This window comes from Lontra canadensis, unplaced genomic scaffold (genome assembly GCF_010015895.1).
Source record: "Lontra canadensis isolate GAN:19392208 unplaced genomic scaffold, GSC_riverotter_1.0 scaffold242, whole genome shotgun sequence".
Taxonomy (NCBI): Eukaryota; Metazoa; Chordata; class Mammalia; order Carnivora; family Mustelidae; genus Lontra; species Lontra canadensis.
The window spans coordinates 152,193-174,670 of NW_022631236.1; the positions used below are offsets into that span (position 1 = coordinate 152,193).

Consider the following 22,478-nt stretch of genomic DNA (forward strand, 5'->3'; position numbering starts at 1 on the left):
GAAAGAATGGTTGATACTATAATAAAGACAAAAAGATACTGACACTAATGGCAGGAAAGTTACTCCTAATTCTTCTGGGTAGCAAAAGATGAAATGTAACAGTAATTTATCTCAATTCTACAGCAACAGATAACTCTTTCAAAATAACCTAACTCATCAAATTACAAAAGATGAGAGCTACTTCACCATGATAAAACACTTCAAGTTAGATGGGCTATCCTAGTATGATCTAGTTCTCCTTCAGACTGCCCTAGTTTTCTAACTGAAGCTTAGAGAAATTAAATGACTTGTTCAAGATTACAAAGCTAACACTGATTGTGGGGTAAAAACAGGGAATAGTTGGTAAACTGGAAAGAAACCACAGTAAAATTCTTCTCATTTCTATTTAAATATTTACATTTTTTGCCTGGAAAACTAAAAAGTACTTGACAAATATTAAATGCCTGACAGTATGATAATATTTTTCAAATTTAGTTCCATAACTCTGTCAAGTAATTTTTATTCTTGTTTGTATAGATGAAGAAAGCAAGTAACTAACTTTCCCAGCCTCACAAATTAAGCTGCAGAGCTGGAATTTGAAGCCAGATATATCTAAGTTCAAAGTCTATATTCTTCCTATTATACCACTCCCAACCATATAAAAGAAATAGGAAAAGTGCTAGTGAAGGGCTTTATTCAGATTTGGCTCACAACTACTCAGCAGAAAGTTCAAGATGTCAAGAGAGGGTCTCATTCATGCAATAAACTGGCTTAAAGACTACAAGAATTATTCCATGAAAGTGAATTTTTAATCTAAAACTGCACATGATTGTTTCAAAACAGAGAAATAGAAGGACTATTTTATGATTAAAAACCAGAACAAAGCTGAGAGATTTTCAAATTTCAATTAGGAAATTAAATGATTACTGTATTTCAATCTGGTTTACTTTTTTTTTTTAAAGATTTTATTTATTTATTTGACAGAGAGAGAGAGTGTGCACAAGTGGGCAGAGCACCAAGCAGAGGGAAAGAAGTAGAAGCAGGCTCTCTGCTGAGCAGGGAGCCTGATGTCAGGCCTGATCCCAGGACCTTGGGATCATGACCTAAGCCAAAGCCAGCCGCCTGACTGACTGAGCGACCCAGGCACCCCTGGTTTACCCATTTTTAAAACAACAAGACTATGTGTATATGTGTGTGTGTGTGCGTGCACACATATGTGTAAATACTTAGATCTTTCTTTCTTGTTCCAGTCATTTTCCTCACTACTTACTGTATCTACGCTTTTCTTTTCTTTCTTACCTATTCCTATACCTTACCTATTCTTTCTTACCTTTTCACTGGAACACCAAGAGAAAGAAAATAAAGGTTAAAAAAATACTAATGAGCATTTATAAAATTTCTATGGACCTTAAAATTTCCGGTCAAAAAATGAAAATCACAAACTAAGCTATTAATTTTCAAAGTACAGTCATTAGGTGAATTAGTTCTGTCTCTTAAAAACATTAAGTTAAGAGACTTTGCTTAGGGGTACCTGGGTGGCTCAGTGAGTTAAAGCCTCTGCCTTCGGCTCAGGTCATGATCATGGGGTCCTGGGATTGAGCCCCAAATCAGGCTCTCTGCTCAGCAGGGAATTCCTCCTCTCTCTCTGCCTGCCTCTCTGCCTACTTGTGATCTCTGTCAAATAAAGAAAATCTAAAAAAACAAAAAACAAAAAAAAAACAAAAAAGAGAGAGAGACTCTGCTTAGACACAGGTTTGAGAAAAGGATATATTGAAAGGATGTATTGAAAGGATATATTCTTAATACTGTCACTCTGAAAACTAGTGTTCATTAATTGAATAGTCGCTATAGCTCAAAATTTAACATTTAAATTTGAATAAATATGGCTGGACTCTGAAGGATGAGTAAGTGCTAGCTAAGTGATAGATAGGAAGTAGGAAGGAAGAGCGCATGCAAATGTCACGAGATGTGGACTGAAAGTAAGAAGACCAATATGACTGGAGCAGAGAGCATAGGCCAGAAACTGCCATTTATACCGTTGCTGAAAAGGCAGGAAAATGTCTAATAAAGAAGGTCCTTGGGAAGACTGGGTGGCTTATAGTCGGTTCAGCATCCAACTTTTGATTCTGGCTCAGGTCATGATCTCAGGGTCACAAGATGGAGCCCCGGGTTGAGCCCTGCATGGGGCTCTGGGCTCAGCATGGAGTCTGCTTGAGATTCTCTCTCCTTCTGCTCTCTCACCTCCCCCCCCTGCTCAAGTGCTTTCTCTTTCAAATAAATCTTAAAAAAAAAAAAATAAAAATCAAAGATCCTTGAAGGATTTTAGATTTTATCCTAATAGCCACAGAAAGCCAGAGGAAGAATTTAAGTTGAAATGTGGCATGATGACATTTGCAATTTTAAAAGCTGTGCGGGCTCTGCGAGTCGCAGCTGCACCGCTTTTTTTTTTTTTTTTTAAATTTATGAGAGAGAGAGAGCGAGCACAGGCAGACAGAATGGCAGGCAGAGGCAGAGGGAGAAGCAGGCTCCCTGCCGAGCAAGGAGCCCGATGTGGGACTCGATCCCAGGACGCTGGGATCATGACCTGAGCCGAAGGCAGCTGCCTAACCAACTGAGCCACCCAGGCGTCCCGACATTTGCAATTTTAATGTTCACTCTGATTGCAGGCTAGAGAATGACCTGTGGCGGTGGGGGGGGAGTGGATTCAAAGAGATCTAGTTAAAAGTCTACTGCAATAGACTAGGCAACAAATAGCTTGAAAAGAGTAATAACACTGGGGATCTGCAAAATACTTAGGAGACAGACCACAGAGGACTAAAGAATGACTTCATAAAAAGACAAAGAGGGACAGAGAGAGAACATGGATTTAGTTTCTAGATTTATGACCTGGACAATTAGACAGATGGTGAAAGAACTCACAGAAAAAGATCAGGTGTCTTTTGTTGTTTTGAGGAAACAGTAGAGAGAATATGTATTCCATCCTGGACAAGTTCAATCTGAGATATCTGCTAAGTAAAACATCAGTGGGTCTGAAGTTCAGAGGAAGGGGTCTGGGCTACCTACATACAAAGGGGAACTGACATCATCATGTCTGATTATAGTGATATGATCTAGATTTAGCATCTTCCACATACAATAATTTTCAACTTTCACGAAATATGTTTTTAGGTATTCCCAATATTTGCACTGGTTCCTCTGTTCCAGAAGTAGTTCTGTATTATAAAATCTATTTAAAAAAACCACAGTACAGTTTTGCTTTGTTCAGTCTTTTAATCCATTCTCTCCTAAGTAGTCTATCATCATTTTGATGGTAAAATGTAGCACAGCAGAGTATCTGGGCATGTAAAGACCGTTGTACTGAAGTACGGGTATGACACTGACAATGAGCATACATTCAGGAAAAGGAAAAAAAAGCACAACAGTGCTGCAAAAACAGAAAAGCTCAGAGATAACGGGGGTTCGGAAATACTACAGGGAGAAATCTGGGAGTCCACCTAAGGAGAATTGTGAGCAATAAGGCCAAGGAAATCCACACTGTAGAGGTTCTGAATCCAAGCCTAAGAAATATGAAGTTAGACAGGCATTAGAGAATCTCTGCAGGTTATAAAGTAAGAGTTACAGGACCTGAATAGAGATCAATGTAGCACACGGTGAATTCATAATAGAGGAGCGGTAGTTTGAGAGTTGCAATTAAGAGAATGAACTGGGATGCAACTGTACTGCATCTAGTTTTACTAAAGACCTGACTTAAAAATTCTAATAGATAAAAGGCTGATAGACCTGAGGTCAAGTCTGGGCAGGGGGTACACAAAACAAGAAGATCCTGACCATGCTGAGATGCAGAGGTAAGAAAGAAAGAGGCATCATGCCTATGCGACCTCTGGCCCTGCTATTCTACCAGAACAGCTGTTGTTCAGGTTCCATGTAGTTTGACATTTTTCAGTTCCCATCTTAACTTAATCTTTTGACAGCCGGCTTTCATGGTATCACACATCCTTGGTCTTTTTCCCACTTCCCTGGTTTCCCCTTTTCGGTCGTCCTTGGTAGCTTCTCCTCCTCCTCTGTGCTTTAGATTTAAATGCCACAACTCAGTCCCGGAGTCTCCTCTTATTCTTTATCATTCTCTCCATAATCTACTTTTGCCTGTCAAACAGTATCCATCTTAACAGCCACCTTCCTAGGGGTCTCGGTATCTACTCAGTAAAGTAGGACGGTGGTACTTTAATAGGGAGGCACTCGCCATACACTGGGAAAGAGTTGCCTTTTAATAATTAAAGTACAAATCAATATACAATGAAAATACAGCACATACACAAAATCACCTAAAAATGGATTTAGCACGTGAGCTAACCTAATTAATGATCAATAATAAGGAATATTAAAATGTGACTGCCACTGTTTTAAGTAGTTCACTGATTCATTTTACATTGAATTCTCAATACTCTCATTAAGCACTCATTATATACTTTCTCAATTTTACAGATAAGCAAACTGAGACATGGAAAAGTTAAGAAAACTTCCCAAGGTCACATGTTAAGTTCAAAGCAAAGCAGAGTTCAAATCCATTTTGAAGACTATGCTCTTTAATGGTGATACTCTCACAGTAAAGAAACCTTGAACTCAGTTCTGTCCTCTATCTTGGCATTCTGCATCATTATCTCTAGATCTTGCACTTTGGTTATGATACCAATGTTCCTTTAAAACTGCTTTTATCAAGGTCAACAATGTTGAGCAGGACCTCTCACCTTTGTGTGTCATGGACTCCTCCAGAGGATGTGGTAAAGCTTATATACTCCTTTCTCAGGATTATTATTTTTTAAGTGCATAAAATAAAACAGGATTTGAAAATAAGACAAAGAAAACTGTAATGGAATATAGTTAATCCACAGATCCCTTCAACTAAAGCTAACGATACCTTTCTGTTCTTAATCATGTATAATCTTTTGGTAGCATCTGCCACTACTGTCCCAGCTACCCCATCCGAAAACTTAAAATGCTTTGCCTTTCCTTCATTTCTACCATTTGTTCTCCCTGGACCTTTCATCCTTCATGGTCTCATTTGGGCCCTCCATACTCTTGAAATGTTGGTGTTCACAGGCCTGCTTCTCTTTTTACTGAAAATACCTGCATGACCTCATCCACTCTGAGTTCAAGTACTGTCTAAAAGCCCAAACTTTTATAACCAACTATCTACTGGTCATCTCCTCTTTAACTTTAGACTCTCGTGAAACCCGAAGTGGAGGATATAGCCAAGCTGTGTCCAGACTCCTGACCCAGATGAACTAAGAGATGACAAACGGGTGTTGTTTTCAGCTTGTGGTAATTTGTTACACAGCAAAAGAAGACTAATCCAGTGGTCAGACATCGTGGTTCTGGCAACACATTTAGAAAAGGATGCATGAGTTACCAAGTAACCTGATGCTAGGAAATGTTGTAATCACTAATTCTCCATCTCCTAGAATCTTTTTTCCTAAAGCCATGTTAAGAATCAACTTTCTAACACTCTGGTTTTACTGCAAAGCCCAAGATTTTCAGTGATACAGAAAGTCCAAAACAACAGAATACAAAGAGTTCTGGTGATAGAATATAAGATGCAAATGTGACACAAGCAGAGGTTTGAGAGGCACTTTTCCAAGTGAGGCTTGCCCTTTTGGAAAGCTGCCCAGAGACTGCCATGTTATTAAAACGCTGGAGTAGCCTAGTGAAGGATGAGAGGCCATAAGGAGGAAAACCATGGTGCTGGCTCATAGCCAGCACCAACTGCCACACATGACAGCGTACCCATCTTGCCCCGTCCAGCCGTTTCAGCTGTTATGTGACTGCAGCTGCCCTATGAGCCCAGAAGAAAAGCAGGAAAACCCCCAGCCAACCAAAGAACAACGAGAAATAAAACTATATTAAGATACTAAATCAGGATGATGTATTCTAAAGCGAAAGACATAACTGATAGTCTCAATTTTCTCATCTATAAAATTATGAACTCTTGAGATTATCTCCAACATAAACATTATGATTTACTCTTTCACACTTCACTTTCTCAGATATAAGAAACAAAACAACAAAAAGAGATTTGGTGGAATGTTACATAGATTTGATGGAATTATGAGGAATATTATAATTAATCAAGGTTTTAAGTTTTTGTTTTTTTTGTTTTGTTTTTAAAGATTTTATTTATTTATTTGACACAGAGAGAGATAACAAGCAGGCAGGGAGGCAGGCAGAGAGAGGAGGAAGCAGGCTCTCTGCACAGCAGAGAGCCCGATGCGGGGCTCGATCCCAGGATACTGGGATCATGACCTGAGCCGAAGGCAGAGGCTTTAACCCACTGAGCCACCCAGGCGCACCAAGGTTTTAAATATCGTGCAGGGGAACTTCTATTAAACACAGCAGATTGAAATACATTTTTTTGTCTGTTTCCTTCTAAAACATCATTAAAATGACAGAAAAGAACTAAAAGTGACTAAGAAACACAAAGTCAAAGGAACTCAAAAGGAGACAAAAGTTCTATGATTTCATTTCAACAAAATTTTAGAAGACCAAAACGTGGATAGTGATAAAAAGACTCTATACATCAAGTAGAGTTTAAACTTACACTAGAAGGTGGGGAAAAGTAGCAAGCAAGCAAGCACACACACGTATACACTCTTAGCCACTTCAGAAAGAAATGGGAATCAGAGTCACAAGGTGCCTCTGAAAGAGGGTGCAAAGAGTTAAGACTGAAAAAAAAAGGGCAGGTGGAAGGTTTGAAAAGTAGTTTGAACACCCAGACCCTTTCATCCCAAGCTGCCTGCAACTATCCCTCCTTTTGAGCAGAGGCTTATGATTCAGGAAAGGTTCAACTAGACGTGTTCTGGCATCAAAAGTTTCAGGTAAGAGTAGAGGTGAAGTATTATCAGAGAATAGGGGTAATTAAATGGAAGCAAAAATAATAAATGCTAAGGACCCTCCTCACTGATCTCCCACCTACCTCATGTAACCATAGATACCAGAATTTCTCTCTGAAGAAACAGAAATGGCCTATGGAAAGACCAGGCCCACATCATCCCTTTCTAGTGGACAGAAGTCTAATCTATGCATACAGACCTCCCAATCAGCATTTTAGTACTTTACTCTAAAAATCAGAATTCAGGGAACACCCTAAACTTGATGAAAATTTCTGAGAGGCTCAAGAAACAAATGGGAAAAACAACCTGAAAGAAATGGGCAACTCAGGGAACAGAAGGAAAAAAAAAATATGTATATACATTAATATGTCCTAGGATGGGAGGTAAGTTTATAGTTAAAGAATATGGGCACCTGGGTGGTTCAGTTAATTAAACAGCCGACTCTAGACTATGCCGTGGATGGTGATCTCAGGGTCATGAGATCCAGCCTGCATTGGGCTCTGGTGGTAGAGGATCTAAAGCAGATTCCTCAGTAGGGAATCTGCTTTAGATCCTCCCTCTCTTCCTCTACCTCTCCCCTAATTCACACTTGCTCTCTAAAATAAATACATCTTTAAAAAAACAAACAAAAGTAAAACACTAAAAAAAAAAAAACCTCTTGGAAATTAAAAACATGACAGCAAGAACTAAAACCTCAAAGAAAAGGTGTTAAGCTGAGAAAACAACAAGAACAGAAAGGGTTAAGAAATGGGATAAGAGATCAAATTAAACAAAGAAAGCAAAAATGACAGTTAACAAGTAACAAAATCTGCTATAAACTTCAGACATGAATTTTAATTTAGTGTCATTTATGTGTTGTGTGTCAACTTGGCTAGTGTGATGTTGTGATCTGTAAGAAAAACATATATTAGGTCTTCATCCAAACCCTTGCAATTTCCTGTTAAGCGTGACAGAAGCGTTTGTCATGTTAATAACGTGACTTTCCGAACCCATCTAAGGAAGGTAGGTTGCTAGAAGGTTGAACTTTTATTTCCCTTCCCCACCCTCCCCACTACTTCTAGAGAGACACGGGCCTGGGGGATGACTGGAACACCAACAGCCAATGACTTAATCATGACCACAATGAAGCCTCTATAAAAAACCCAAGACAGGGTTCAAAGAGCTTCCAGGTTGGTAAACACATGGAGATTTGGGGAGAATGGCATGCTTTGACTGGGGAAGGAACAACACCAGCTACACCCCAAGACCTGACCTTTACTGCCCACCTGCTTGTACTCACTGACCTTTGTCTTACATTTTTTACTTAAGCTCTTCTTTCTAGCTTATCTCTTAACTCAAGCAAATGGAAACTGAAACCACCCCTCAAGCAATAGTGACTGTCCAGACAAGACCTCAAGCCAGTTGAGACCACCCAAACCAGTTTGAGTGTAACTCTTGACTTGCGCCTGCCCAGATGGACCATGGAGTAACCCCTAAAATGTCCAACAACTGTTACCTCATTAAAATACTAAAATCTCTGCCCAAGGAGCACAAGCCTCATTTCTGTAACATGTACGTATAAGCATGTTTCCTTAAGGTACATATATGGCCTTCACCAGCCTCTACATATGATAAACTTTCTCTAAATATTCATCCTAACCCCAAATAAAAGGAACCCATTCACCCTTACTAGGAGCATCAAAGCTTTGGAAGTTATTCTCTGAGATCACTTTATTTGTTGCAAATAAAGTTTCTTTTCTGTAACAATTTACCTGGTGTAGCTTCTATCTGTGACTCATAAATATCCAACTCATGTTAGTTCAGTTACTGAAGCTTCTTGCCCCTTTCCCCCATACCTTGCCCTATACATCTCTTTCACCTGGCTATTCCTGAATTAGTTATATCCTTTTATAATAAACCAGCTACTCAGTAAGTAAAATGTTTCTGAGTTCTGTGAGTAACTCTAGAAAATTAACTGAACACAAGGAGGGGGTCATAGGAACTTGTCATTTATAGCCAGTTGTTCAGAACAGTAACAACCTGGACCTCCTACCGGCATCTGAATGGGAAGTGGGGGAGCAGTCTTGTAAGACTAAGCCCTTAATCTATGGAATCTGAGGCTATTTCCTTATAGACAGTGACAAAATTTTTTTTTTAAAGATTTTATTATTTGAGAGAGAGTGCGAGAGGAGAGAGGGCGGTGGCAGAAGCAGACTCCCTGATGAGCAGGGACCCCGATGTGGGACTCGATCCTAGGACTCCAGAATCATGACCTGAGCCAAAGGCAGTACTTAAATAACTGAGACACCCAGACGCTCACAGTGACAGAATTTTGTTGAATTCTTGGATATACTGCTGGTGTCTGAGAATTGCTTGGCTGCTGTGTGGCAAACCACCTCCTCTCCAACCCTGCCTAGTTGTTTGGTCAAACAGCAGTCTAAATGTTTCTGTGCAGGTCCTTTTTTTAGATAACATTTAAATCAGTAGACTCTGAGTAACTACACTCTATAATGTGGGTGGGCCTTATCCAATCAGTAGAAGGCCTAGGAGCAAAGATTTCATGAAGTTTAGTTTTAAGATTGCAAAACCACCTCTTTTCTGAATTTCCGGTCTGCTGATCTGCCCTGTGGATTTTGATAGCTGCCACAATCACATAAGCTAATTCCTTAAAAAATAAACCTTTCTCTGTATACTTCCTATTAGTTCTGCTTCACTGAAGGACCCCAACTAATACTAATACTCTGGTACTGAAAGTGCTTCTATGGGAAGCCAATCCTTTTTTCAAATTTCGTAAACATTTCTAAAATTTTAAATCCAGTATAATTAAGATACAGTGTGATATTAGTTTCAGGTATATAATATAGCAGCAATTCCATACATTACTCAGTGCTCATCATAGTAAGTGTATCTTAATCCCCTTCACTCTCCGGGGACCAACCTCATCTCTGGTAACCATCAGTTTTTTCTTTTTAAGAATCTGGGTTTTTTTTTTTTTTTCTTTGTTCATTTCTTAAACTCTACATATAATAAAATCCTAGGATAGTTATCTTTCATTTATTTCACTTATTAGCATTACACCCTCTAGATCCATCCATGTTGTTGCAAATGGCAAAACTTCACTCTTTTTTTATTTTTATTTATTTTTATTTTTTTTAAAGATTTTTTATTTATTTATTTGACAGAGATCACAAGTAGGCAGAGAGGCAGGCAGAGAAAGAGGAGGAAGCAGGCTCCCCGCTGAGCAGAGAGCCCGATGCGGGGCTCGATCCCAGGACCCGGAATCATGACCTGAGCCGAAGGCAGCGGCTTAACCCACTGAGCCACCCAGGCGCCCCAAAACTTCACTTTTTTTTTAATGGCTCAGTAACATCCCATTATATATGTATATATAGCCACTTCTTCTTTACCCATTCATCAATCGATGGACACCTGAGTTGCTTCCATAATTTGGCTATTGTAAATACTGCTGCAATGAAAACAGGGATACATGTATCTTTTTGAATTAGTGTTTTCGTATTCATTGGGTAAATACCCAGTACTGGAATCAACTGTATCATCATACAGTAGTTGTTTTTAATTTTTTGAGCAACCTCCATACTGTCTTCCATAGTTGATGCACCAGTTTGCACTCTTGCCAACACTACAAGAGTGTTTTTTCTCCACATCCTCACCAACACTTGTTTCTTGTGTTTTTGATTTTAGGCATTCTGACAGGTGTGAGGGGGTATCTCTTGCCTTTTTTTCCCTCACTGTGGTTTGACTTGCATTTTCCTGACGATGAGTGATGTTGAGCATCTTTTCATGTGTCTGCTGGTCATCTGGAGGTCTTCTTTGGAGAAATGTCTACTCATGTCTTCTGCCCATTTTTGTAAACTGGATTTTTTTGGTGTTGGGTTATAGTTTTTTATATATTTTGGATACTAAAACTTTACTGAGTATGTCATTTGCAAGTATCTTTTCCCATTCAGTAGATTATTTTGTTGATTGTTTTCTTTGCTGCACAGAAGCATTTATTTTGATATAGTCCCAAGAGTTTATTTTTGCTTTTGTTTCCCCTTAGGAGACAGGAAAAAAGTTGCTATGGCCAATATCAGAAAAATTAATGCCTATGTTATTTTCTTAAAATTTTTATGGTTTCAGGTCTCACATTTAGGTCTTTAGTTCAAGTTTATTTTTGTATATGGCATAATAAAGTGGTCCAGTTTCATTCTTTTGCATGTAGCTATCCCAGTTTTCCCAACATCATTTATTAAAGGGACTGTCTTTTTCCCATTATATATTCTTGCCTCCTTTATCAAAGACAAATTGGCCAGAAAATCATGGATCTATTTCTGGGCTCTCCATTCTGTTCACTGATATATGTGTCTATTTTGTGCCAGTACCATATTGCTTTATTATAGGTTTGTAGTATAGCTTGAAATCAGGGATTGTTTTACTTCCAATTTTTTTCTTTTTCAAGACTGCTTTGGCTATTCAGGGTCTTTTGTGGCTCCCCACACATTTTGGGATTATTTGTTCTAGTTTTGTAAAAAATAAATAAAATAAATGCTGTTGGTATTCTGATAGGGACTACATTAAATCTGTAGATTGCTTTTGGTTGTATGAGACATTTTAACAATATTTGTTCTCCCAATCCATGAGCATGAAATATCTTTCCACTTATTTGTGTCATTTCAATTTATTTCATCGATGTGTTATAGTTTTCAGAGTACAGTCAAGGAGTAAACTGGTAAAGTTTACTCCTGGTATTTTATTATTTTTAGTGCAACTGTAAATGGGACTATTTTCTTAATTTCTCTTTCTGCTACTTTATTATTAGTGTCTAGAAATCCAATGGATTTCTCTATGTTGATTTTATATCACAGGACCTTACTGAGTTCATTTATCAGTTCTAACAGCTTTTTGGTGGAGTCTTTACGGCTTTAAGTATCTGCATATAGTGACAGTTTCACTTTTTCCTTATGAATCTGGATGCCTTTTATTTCTTTTTCTTGTCTGAGTGCTGTGGTTAGGACTTCCAGTACTATGTTGAACAAAAGTGCTAAGAGTAGACATGCTTATCTTGTTCCTGATCTTAAAAGTGCTCAGTTTTTCACAAATGAATATGATGCTAGGTGGAGGTTTTCATATATGGCCTTTATTCTGTTGGTTTGTTCCCCCTAAACTTTCTTTTTTGAGGGTTTTTCTCATGAATATTGTACTTTGTCACATGCTTTTCCTGCATCTATTGATATGATCATGTTTTTATCCCTTCCCTTACTGATGTGATAGATCATGCTGATTGCTTTGCAAATACTGTGCCAGCTTTGTGTCCAACGGGGGGAAAATCCTACTTGATTGTGGTGAATATTTTTTAAATGTATTGATGGATTCAGTTTGCTGCTATTTTGTTGAGGAATTTTGCATCTATGTTCACCAGATATATTGGCCTGTAGTTCTCTTTTTTTGGTACTGTCTCTATCTGGTATTGGTATCAAGGTAATGCTGGCCTCATAGAATGAATTTGGAAGCTTCCCCTCCTCTTCCAGTTTTTGGAATAGTTGAGGAAGAAGAGGTATTAACTGTTCCTTAAATGTTTGGTAGAATTCACCTGTGAGGCCCTCTGGTCCTGGACTTTTGCTTGTTGGGAGTTTTTTGATTACTGATTCAATTCCATTGCTGGTAATCAGTCTGTTCAAATGTTCTATTTTTTCTTGATTCAGTTTTGGGAGGTTGTATGTTTCTAGGTATTTATTTATTTCTTATAGGCTGTCCAATTTTTTGGCATTTAATTTTTGATAATATTCTCTTATAAATCTTTTATATATTTTTTTAAGTAGGCTCTATCCAATGTAGAGCCCAATATGGGGCCTGAACCAATGACCCTGAGATCAGATCTGAACTAAAATCCAGTTAGACAGACTGACAGACAAGTGAGACAAACTGAGCCACCCAGGTGTCCCAGTCCTTTGTATTTCTGTGGTGTCGGTTTTGTTTCTCCTCTTTCATTTCTAATTTTGAGTCCTCACTCTCCTTTTTAAATGAGTCTGGCTAAAAGTTTACCAATTTTGTTGATTTATTTTTATTATTTTTACTTATTTTAGAGACAACGCGCGTGCACACATGTGTGAGCAGGAGAAGGAGAAGAAGGAGAGAGAGAATCACTAACAGACATTCCGCTGAGTGCAGAACCAGAAGCCAAATGCGGGGGTCGATCTCACAACCCTAAGATCATGACCTGAGCCAAAATCATGAGTCAGATGCTTAGCCAACTGAGCCACCCAGATGCCCCTAATTTTGTTGACTTTTCAAAGAACTAGCTCCTAGTTTCTATTTTTGTCTATGTCTACTCTGCTCTTTATTTTTTCCTTCCTACTCCTGGATTTGGGTTTTGCTTGTTCTTTTTCTAATTCTTTAGGTGTAAGGTTGGGTTGTTTATTTGAGATTTTTTTTTGCTTCTTGGGACAGGCCTGTATTGCTATAAATTTCCTATTAGAAGAGAATCTTGAGGATGAGTTTTCTGAACTGGTTCTGGGATTTCTGGAATTGTTTCTTTGATTAGATTTAAAGGCACTAATGACTCTATTTTTCAGTAGTAAAGAGAACACTGAACGTCAACTGCATGATATAGCAATAAAAATAGGTAAAAAAAAATCAATGCGTACTCCTGATCAAACACTTATTAAATAAGAGACAAAGTTCTGGTTATCATGTATTCGCTACTTTAGAATATTTCAAGCTGATTAAGATGAAATTGGCTAGCTGCTTCTAAATGCACTGGACAAAGTTGAGAAACACAGGCATGTGCTGAGGGACTCAAATTCCAAGCTGAAGCATCACATAAATGACCTGAACGTTTCTGTGCCTGTCCTGAAAGAAATCCCTACTTCCTACAGCTGTAGAGCTGAGACTGCTGGAAACCAAACCAGACCTCTCACCAAGGATGACATGGGTACAAGCACTGCGGAGTGCCATCTACTAGCAGCAGAGACCAGCAGTAAGTCCCTGATAAAGTACCATTCCCCAGGATCATCAGCCAGCTCCCTAATGGCAAGTTCCATTCCATTATGGAAGTGGCAATAAATCAACACCCTGGATATGGATTTGCCTTCCCTGCATACAGTACTTCTGTAAAAAATACCATTTATGGACTCACAGAATGCCTTACCCCAGTCATGGTTTTCCACACAGCATTTCCTCTGAACAAGGAACTCACTTCTCAGCAAATGAAATGCAGCAATGGACCCATGCTCATGGAATTCACTGGTCTTACCATGTGCCCCACTGTCCTAAAGTGGCTGGCTTGACAGGATAGTGGAATGACAGTAACAACATTGTTGAGATTGTGGAGAAACAGAAATCCTCATCGATCACTAGAGAACACAAATATCACAGCCAGTATGCAAAACTCTTTGCCAGTCTCTTTAGCATACATTTACCATATACAATCTAGAAATTTCCCTCATAGATATCTACCCAAAAGAAATAAAAACATCCATTCACACAAAAGCTTGCCCATGAATATTCACACTATCATTATTCATGATGGCTAAAAAGTAGATTAACTGAGGGACAAATCAAATGGAGTATTTCCATACACAGAAATACCACACAAAGGAATGAAATTCTGATACGTGCCACAACATAAGTTAACCTCAAAATTATGCAAAGTGAAAGCCAGACACAAAAAACAAAAAAACACATATTCTATGTTCAAGTCCGTTTATAAAATTCCCAGAGAAGGAAAACCTGTATGGATAGCATTACACACTTGAAATGGGTATATTTCATGATATGAAAATTATGTCTCAATAAAATATTAATAACATATGCAGCACATCACTAGTCATAAAAGCCAATAACTAAAAGCTACCCAAATACTAACCAACAGTAAAATGAATAAATCATACTTCCACACTGGCCTACAACAATGAAAATGAACAATCTCTAAAAACACAACCTAGAGAAACCTCACATAATGCTGAGCAAAGAAGGCCTACCTAAGAGCACATACTCTATTTTTCTATATATGTAGAATCAAGAGAAAGGCAAGAAAAGATTTGTGCTGTTCAAAGTCAGAATGCTGGTTATACTTGGGGGTGGTCGATCAGGTTCTATTTCTTGAGCTGGCTGATGATTACATAACTGAGCTTGCCTTGCGACTATTCACAAAGCTGTATATTTATGACAAGTGTACTTCTGCATATGTATCATGTTACCTTAAAAGACTTTCAAAAATATCACCTGTAATCCCAGAAAAAACACCGAGAATTATCAAGTGTCCTTTAATCAAGTAAGGGTTAAACAAATTATAGGATATGCATGTATAGTAGCCGGGGTTGGGTACCCACCAAGTATCTGTTTTACCCCTTCCTCTTTCCTTAAACAATCAACCCCACTCTTAGAAACATGGTGGGGTTCCTGACCAGTGCAAGCTTAAGGCTTTCAAAGTGCAGTTTGTCAACTCCTTCAAGAAGTTTGAAAGGGCAAAACTCTCCAAAAACAAACAAACCAAACAAATGTGCTGGAATTTTGATTTGGATTAGATTTCACGTATAGATCAAAATGGAGAGAAATGACATCTTAACAATACTGAGCCCTCAAACCCATGATGGTACATCATTTGTTCCATTTACTTAAGTCTTCAATGTCACTCAACAGTGTTTTGTACTTCCAGGTCTTGTGAGATTTATCCCTAAGTAATTCATATTTTTTGATACTACTTAAATGGTATAATTTGTTCATTTTATAATTTCAATGTTTTGTTGAAATATATTTTGTTTGAAATATGTTTGTTACTAATATATAGAAATACAATTGATTTTTTTGTATGTTCGTCTTGTATCATGTGAGGCGGCATCAAAACACCTTGCAGCTTCTGCCTTCAACCTTTTTGGAACACTGCTTTGAGACCACCATGACATGAAAATGTCTACACTGAAAGACCAATGAGGAAGAGAGGGAAGAGCCCAACTGAGAGATACCAAATTTTTGTATTTTAAACCACTGAGTTTTTGGATAGTTTGTTATAAATCAACAGATACCTGACAGAATTTAGGGCAAGTCACAGTAAAGAAAAGAGGGTTTAGAAATTCTAAAAGAGGCAAAGTCACAAGCAGAATCAGCCAATAAGAAGCTAGGATACAAGCTGGGAGCTTAGCAGATCATGTATAGGCAGAAGATACAACCACAGTTACCTCTAAGACAATTACTTGTAATGAATCTAAAGGGGTCTTTGCCTTTGCCTTGATGTAGTTAGATCAATCTGGCCAGTTTTAATTCAGAGGAGCTACATCCTTCTTGGGCTTCAAAGGTCAAGGGGCATGACAGCAGAGCTAATTCCTTTTTGTCAGAGGTTCTTGTCCACTCCTGCTTCAGTTTACTTCCACCAGGGCATTCTGTTGCACTTCTCAAACGGTTATGGCAGGAATTGGATCTCAATATAAAATAATTACTATATATTATAAAATAAACTTACAATGGTTGAGATGGTTTCTATATAAGTTGAATCAGAATAGGTGAACTGTTACAGAATTATTTCTTTCTATGTAAGGGACAGAAAGACTCATTTATCTGAATCATAAAATATCCCAAACTGAAGTGAGCTGATAAGCCCACGTACTTTCTAAGCCCATGTCACAATCCACATATATGTGAGGTATGTCTGTACTTCTAGAAAACTAGAATGGAGTAGAAGAACCACAGGAGGCCAAGATACTTGAACTAAAAATGGTTTAAAGGACATGGGGCATTCCCAACAAGGAATGAGATGTCTGAGTAGATCATTCTCATACTGAGAGAAATAACATAGTTCCTGTTACCTTAAGAAAAGGCCTAGAAAGCAGGATAGACAAAATGCTATACATACTGTCAGCCATTTGAGACATGAACATTATCGTAACTGAGAAACTCCAGTTTCTGAAACCTGATCAGGTGTATTTCTATAATTAGCTATATTTGTTTCCCACAAATAACTAGTAAAGTCCATTTTGAAATATTCCAATATCAGCAATATTAAGAAGTTAAGGAAAATGAGGCTCTCTTTTTTAAACTTTTATTTAAGCCATTTCAGAAGAGTATGATTTATTTGTGAAGAATGCTTCCGTTAAAGGTGATCGTACATTGAGAGTTAAGACTGAAACTAAGTATATGCCTTTTTTAACCTTGTGAATCTCCTTCTGGAACACTTCTATTCAAAACCAGTAAGACTTTAGTTTAGGGAAACCAGGTTATCGCCAAGGAGACTCAAAATCCTTCAAGAAAGAATTGTGAAGATAATGTTCTGAGTAACTTCTCAGATCACCCTTTTGTACAAAAACTAAATGGTAAAAATTATAAATTAGATTTTTCTCAACGAAGTGGGAAAAACCGGTTGGAATGACTGTTCTATATATTTAAGAATAACAAAAATGTTGTTTAAGAGTACTGGAAATGACAGGGTAAGAAATCATCCAAGGTATTCTAAAATAGGAAAAATGAAATACTCTGATGAAATCAAAACTATAATTGATAAAAGTAAATAAATTTTAATTTTTTAAAGGAAGAGAGGTGCCTGGGTGGCTCAGTCGGTTGGGTGTCTGCCTCCGGCTCAGGTCATGATCTCAGGGTCTTGGGGCTGACAGGCTCCCTGCTCAGCAGGGAGTCTTGCTTCTACCCCTGTTCCTGCCCCTCCCCCGGTCATACTCTCTCTTTCAAATAAATAAAATCTTAAAAAAAAAAAAAAGGAACACAGAGCTATTATCTATAAATTAGATCAATGAGAACAAAAACTGAGGATGTGATCCAGGAAAGAATTATCAAAACAAGCTAATATTTTAGTAGTGATTCCAGGAAATATGTTGGTTATAAACTAAATAAGCCAAATAGTCAAAGCTCTAAACAATCTAAGTAAATTCCCAGATCTATTATGAACTTATTTGCTGACTCCATCAAGGCAATCTTACTACCCCATCCATAACAAGAGTAACTAAAAATAGTAAAATGATTTTAAATAAAAGGTAAGATCCAGAGTTTAATACAAATTTTCAAACACCCAGTACTTCAAAATATTTTCTAAAAATTCTAATTTTATGAACTATCCATTAAAAGAGGGGGACTATCTTACAGTCAATTAAGTTAGGTAGTTACTGCATATTGTGGTATTTATATTGCCTTTTTAAAAAAAGATTTTATTTATTTATTTGTTAGAGACATGAAATGTGCACAAGCAGGGGAGTGGCAAGCAGAGGCAGAGGGAGAAGAAGGCTTCCCACTGAGCAAGGAACCCTGTGTGGGACTTGATCCCTGGACCCTGGGATCATGACCAGAGCCAAAAGCAGATGCTTAACCACTGAGCCACCCAGGTGTCCCAGTATTTATACTGCTTATTACTCACAAGCACGATCTCTTGAGAGGTCCTGCAACAAATAAACTAGCACACTGATGACTCAAGCACCTACCACATTTGACTCTAATACTATTCCATGAAACATGTGAAAGTCACTCTAGTAAACATTAAGATATTATAGTCTCCCTTTTTTAATAAGGATTTATCTTGTACAGTTTCAGGTGGAGTTTTGAAAGTGAAAGAAAATTAGTGGATAAAGTAATACTAGAATAACTAATAAACTACACTGAGGCAAACTATCGCTATACTTCATTACCATAAAAGTAGTACTGGTTGAAACCAGAGAACAGAAGGAAAACATAAAACCAAGTTAAAAGGACCCTGCCAGGCTCCATGCCTCAAAATTTCTGCTAACACTCTTGGAAGCTCCACTGTGATGACGATAATCCTCTGGCAGTGGTAAACTAAGCTTTCATGTTTTAAGTTTTGCCCTTTTTGCTTCTTCTGTGTGGGATGCTCTTCATCTGGCTATCGTGTATTCAGGTCTCAGCTCAAATGTCGCCTTCTCAAAAGAGGTCTTCCCTTGACATCTTAACTTCATCAAACACTGTATCACATTATTTTAATCAGTTCAGTGGTGCTGGACACATAGTGGGATGTTCAACAATTACTTACTCAATGAATTAATAAGTTATATGAATATATGAATTAATAAACACTATTTTTGCAAATTTCCATTTGTTTTTATATACACCCATCAGGATTAAATAAATACAGCAAGAACAGGACCACTATTATTTCAGTGTGAAGAATGAACATGCCACTTTACAACTTAATAATTCTAAAACAATAGTGAGTTGTTTTTTGTGTGTGTACAAAACTGTTCAAACATGTCAAAGTTTGTGATTTTTGACAGAAAGAAAGTATATAATTTCAAGTCGTTTGGAGTAAATAAGAACAATCCTGAAAACAAAACAAAAATCCTGAAAACATTTTATCAATATCCATGAAACAGAGCTAGCTGTACCTCTACAAAATATCAAAACCTGTTCAAAGTTTTGAAAAAAAACCTCAACCTCTGAAACAAGTACAAGTTACTTCAGCTAAAATTCAGCAGACTTAACATGAAAACTATTCCTGAGTAGCAGAACAACTTTCTGAGAAGTGACAAGAAAAAGGAAGAGCTGAGGTGAATTCTAAATATTAAAGAGTGCAGGGAAATGTGACCATCACAGCCTCCATTTCTTTATTCCCTGATCTAGTTGTTTAAATGTATGTGATACCTATATAGTATTCGAAGTTGAACAGCGACTATAAGAGCTGAAGAGATGAAGACAGGAGATGAAGATGAACCAAAAGAGATGGAAAATAGGAGCCGCATGGGAGTACTTTTTCAAGATTTTACAAATAGCTACCTTTTACTGCGTGTTCACTGGATTCCAGATAGTTAATTATTTGCAATAAAAGGCAGAACTTGAATTCAAACCCTGAGTTCTAACTCCAGATCCAGAGCATTTAACAAGTGAATTAGAACAGGACTGATGTTGAGACTGACATTACCCAGAATGCAGTTTTAATCTTGCCACAGCTGCACAACTACGTAACAAGCCAACTTTTCTGGTTTAAGAAATCTACACAAAGAGCAATTAATTCATCTCCAACAGGGATTCGAAATTTCCACCACATCCTCCAAGTTCTCCTCAAAGCAACCCAAATAATTCCTTTATACATACTCTTTGGACACATGAAGTAATTTCAGCTGGATAAAGGCAGGTATGGAGGTTTTGTCCTTTGTTTTAATAAAAACTGCTGTGGTACTTGATTGCACCTGTCTCTACATTTCCATCACCTCATAACATTTCATAATGATCTCTAAATAAGGAGCACAAGACCTTCCATTATTGGCAGACATATCCTATTTTTCAAGCAACAGCAGCAACAATACCAAGAATTTGCTAGACAAATTAGTCAGGCAAAGTTTTCTCACAGAAAAAATTTGCCTAGAACAAATACTTCTGCCTAGTAAACTATCAATACCAGCCTCAGATTCTAAAATTCAGAAAACAAAGAAACTGATCCCTGATAGCTAATTATTTACAAAGCAGCCACCAATCCAAGTTATTGGTTCCTAACCACAGTCTCATTCTTCCAAGTAGCATAAAATCCAGGTTTTAAACTTGCCTTATACGTGTTATATATTACATATTCTCAAAGCATTCTTTGTGAAGGGAAAAATCTTAATTTTTTTATTTATAAACACATGCACATATACAATAAACTGGCCAACCCTCAGTTATTAAGTAGATTTCTGTCAGACATAAGAAAGGAAATATGCTTAGGAGTTTATCTACTCAAGTTTTAAGTAGGATGCTGTATATTTGAATTTAACATCAAGAAATACAGCCAATAACTACATATATGAATATATTTTATATGAATAATGAATGAGGTAAAGCATATTAGGGGCAATTTTAATAACCCCAATCTGCAAAGCCAGAATGAAATCTTTTTAAAAAAAGTGTTTTAAAAGAAAAAGGTGAACATTAGCTTTCCTTTACAATCTAGATAAGCAGAAGACTACATTTAATATATATATTTGGTTTGGTGAAAAACAACCAAATGATCCCATTTAATTATTCACCAGGCTGAAATCTTAGAACACTTTTCTTTCCACATTCTTCAAACTGCATTTATAATTCGAGTCTCTACCAGTACCAGGATTTTGTCTAAGCTTTACGCTGTGTTGTGTATCATTTTTCTCCTAGTTACTTTATTACAAATGCAAACAGCTAAAACCAAATTATAATAAACTGACATTAAATAATCTGATTTCCCATCGCTAGGTTTCCAAATAATGCCAAATGTTTCACTAGTCCAAACCTATTAGCTACACAGGTTCTAACTACTGCAATTATTTTATTTTACTAAATGAAGGTCACTTTAAAATGGGAAGATCTGAATTATCAGGCTGGAGATTATTCTATTTCCTGTCCGATCATAAAATAATCAGTATTAATATATACGACAGAGTAAGAATGACCAAGTCTTACCTTTGTCAGTTGTTACTTTGTCTACACATCTGAAAGAAATGAGAACCAAATATTAAACGAACAATCTTGCACACATTCCTAAAACACAGATATTTATCTTTCAGGTTCATTTTCAGAGTGATGCAGAACACATCTAGAGTAGTGTGGTCAACAGAACTTTCTGCAGTGATGAAAATATTCTCTATCTGCACTGTCGAATATGATAGTCATGTGTGGCTACTGAGTGCTTGAAACAGCTTGTTTGTAATTGAGGATTGTGAATTTGTAATTTTAATTAATGTAAATTTAAACAGATTATCATGCAGCTATCCAGTCTGTTAGCATACAGCTAGAGTAGGATTCAAAAAGTTTTTTTAACTGCAAAAAAAAAAAAAACCAAAAACAAAGAAAATATTGATTTTGTTTTATTAAGTGGGCTATATAAGAAAGTGTCCTTGTCTTACCAAATGCAGTAACTAGGGGAGAAATAATGTTTGAGATTTTCTCTAAAAAACTTCAGGAGAAAAAAAAAAAAGGCACAGGGAGATAAAGGTAATAAGCATGGCAAAATCTTGATAACTGCTAAATCTAGTGGTAAATACTGGGCATGGGCATTTCATTGTACCTTTTTTTTTTTTTTTTTTTTACTTTGTGTATACTTGATAATTTTCATAATAAAAATTCAATGAACCTAACAGAAAACCCCAAATTATTCATTTACTATACCCAAGTCAAAATCTATTTCTACAAAGGCAACAGACTGGACCTCAGAAATTAATGTAACTTGTACTTTACAAGTTAGCAACAGTAAAGACTCTAATGTGTCACAGACTGTTAAAAAATGTTGTCATGTTTTTAATTTGGTAATTTCTTTCATTCATAACTGTTAAGCACAGTATAACGAACCTCTACCCTGGAGCCATTACCCAAATTCAAAAGTCCACAGGTCCTGGATCTTTACTATAAAGATGACACATGGTATCTTGAGTTGGTACAAAGTGTTTTTGTTTTTTGTTTTATTTTTTTAAAGTAAACTTGATGTAAATGAGAACCATTACGTTACAAAAGAATATCCAAATAAATAGAGATGCAATGTAATACAAATTCTGTTCTCTTTAGAAAGAACACCTGTCATTTTCTCATTCCACTTTCTTAAACTCTGGGTATTACTTTATTTTAAATTATATCATCATTGTCCTAATTAATAATTAACAGAAGACAACCGATCATCCTAACTCTAAAGAGAAGTACAGATGTAATACCTAAATACAGAAACATTACACAATAAACTTCCCTCCAAAC

At 37.0% G+C, this 22,478-nt stretch overlaps 1 protein-coding gene across 7 annotated transcripts in view; it reads right to left on the reverse strand.

Annotated features, from left to right (window-relative positions):
• ZFP91 (ZFP91 zinc finger protein, atypical E3 ubiquitin ligase) overlaps positions 1-22,478 on the reverse strand; it is a 56,597-nt gene that overhangs the window by 29,937 nt on the left and 4,182 nt on the right. For all 7 annotated transcript variants that reach the window (XM_032849708.1, XM_032849710.1, XM_032849707.1 and 4 more), the window contains exon 2: positions 21,198-21,226. In XM_032849708.1, coding sequence (XP_032705599.1) covers positions 21,198-21,226 — 29 coding nt within the window. The remainder of the gene's footprint in view (positions 1-21,197; positions 21,227-22,478) is intronic.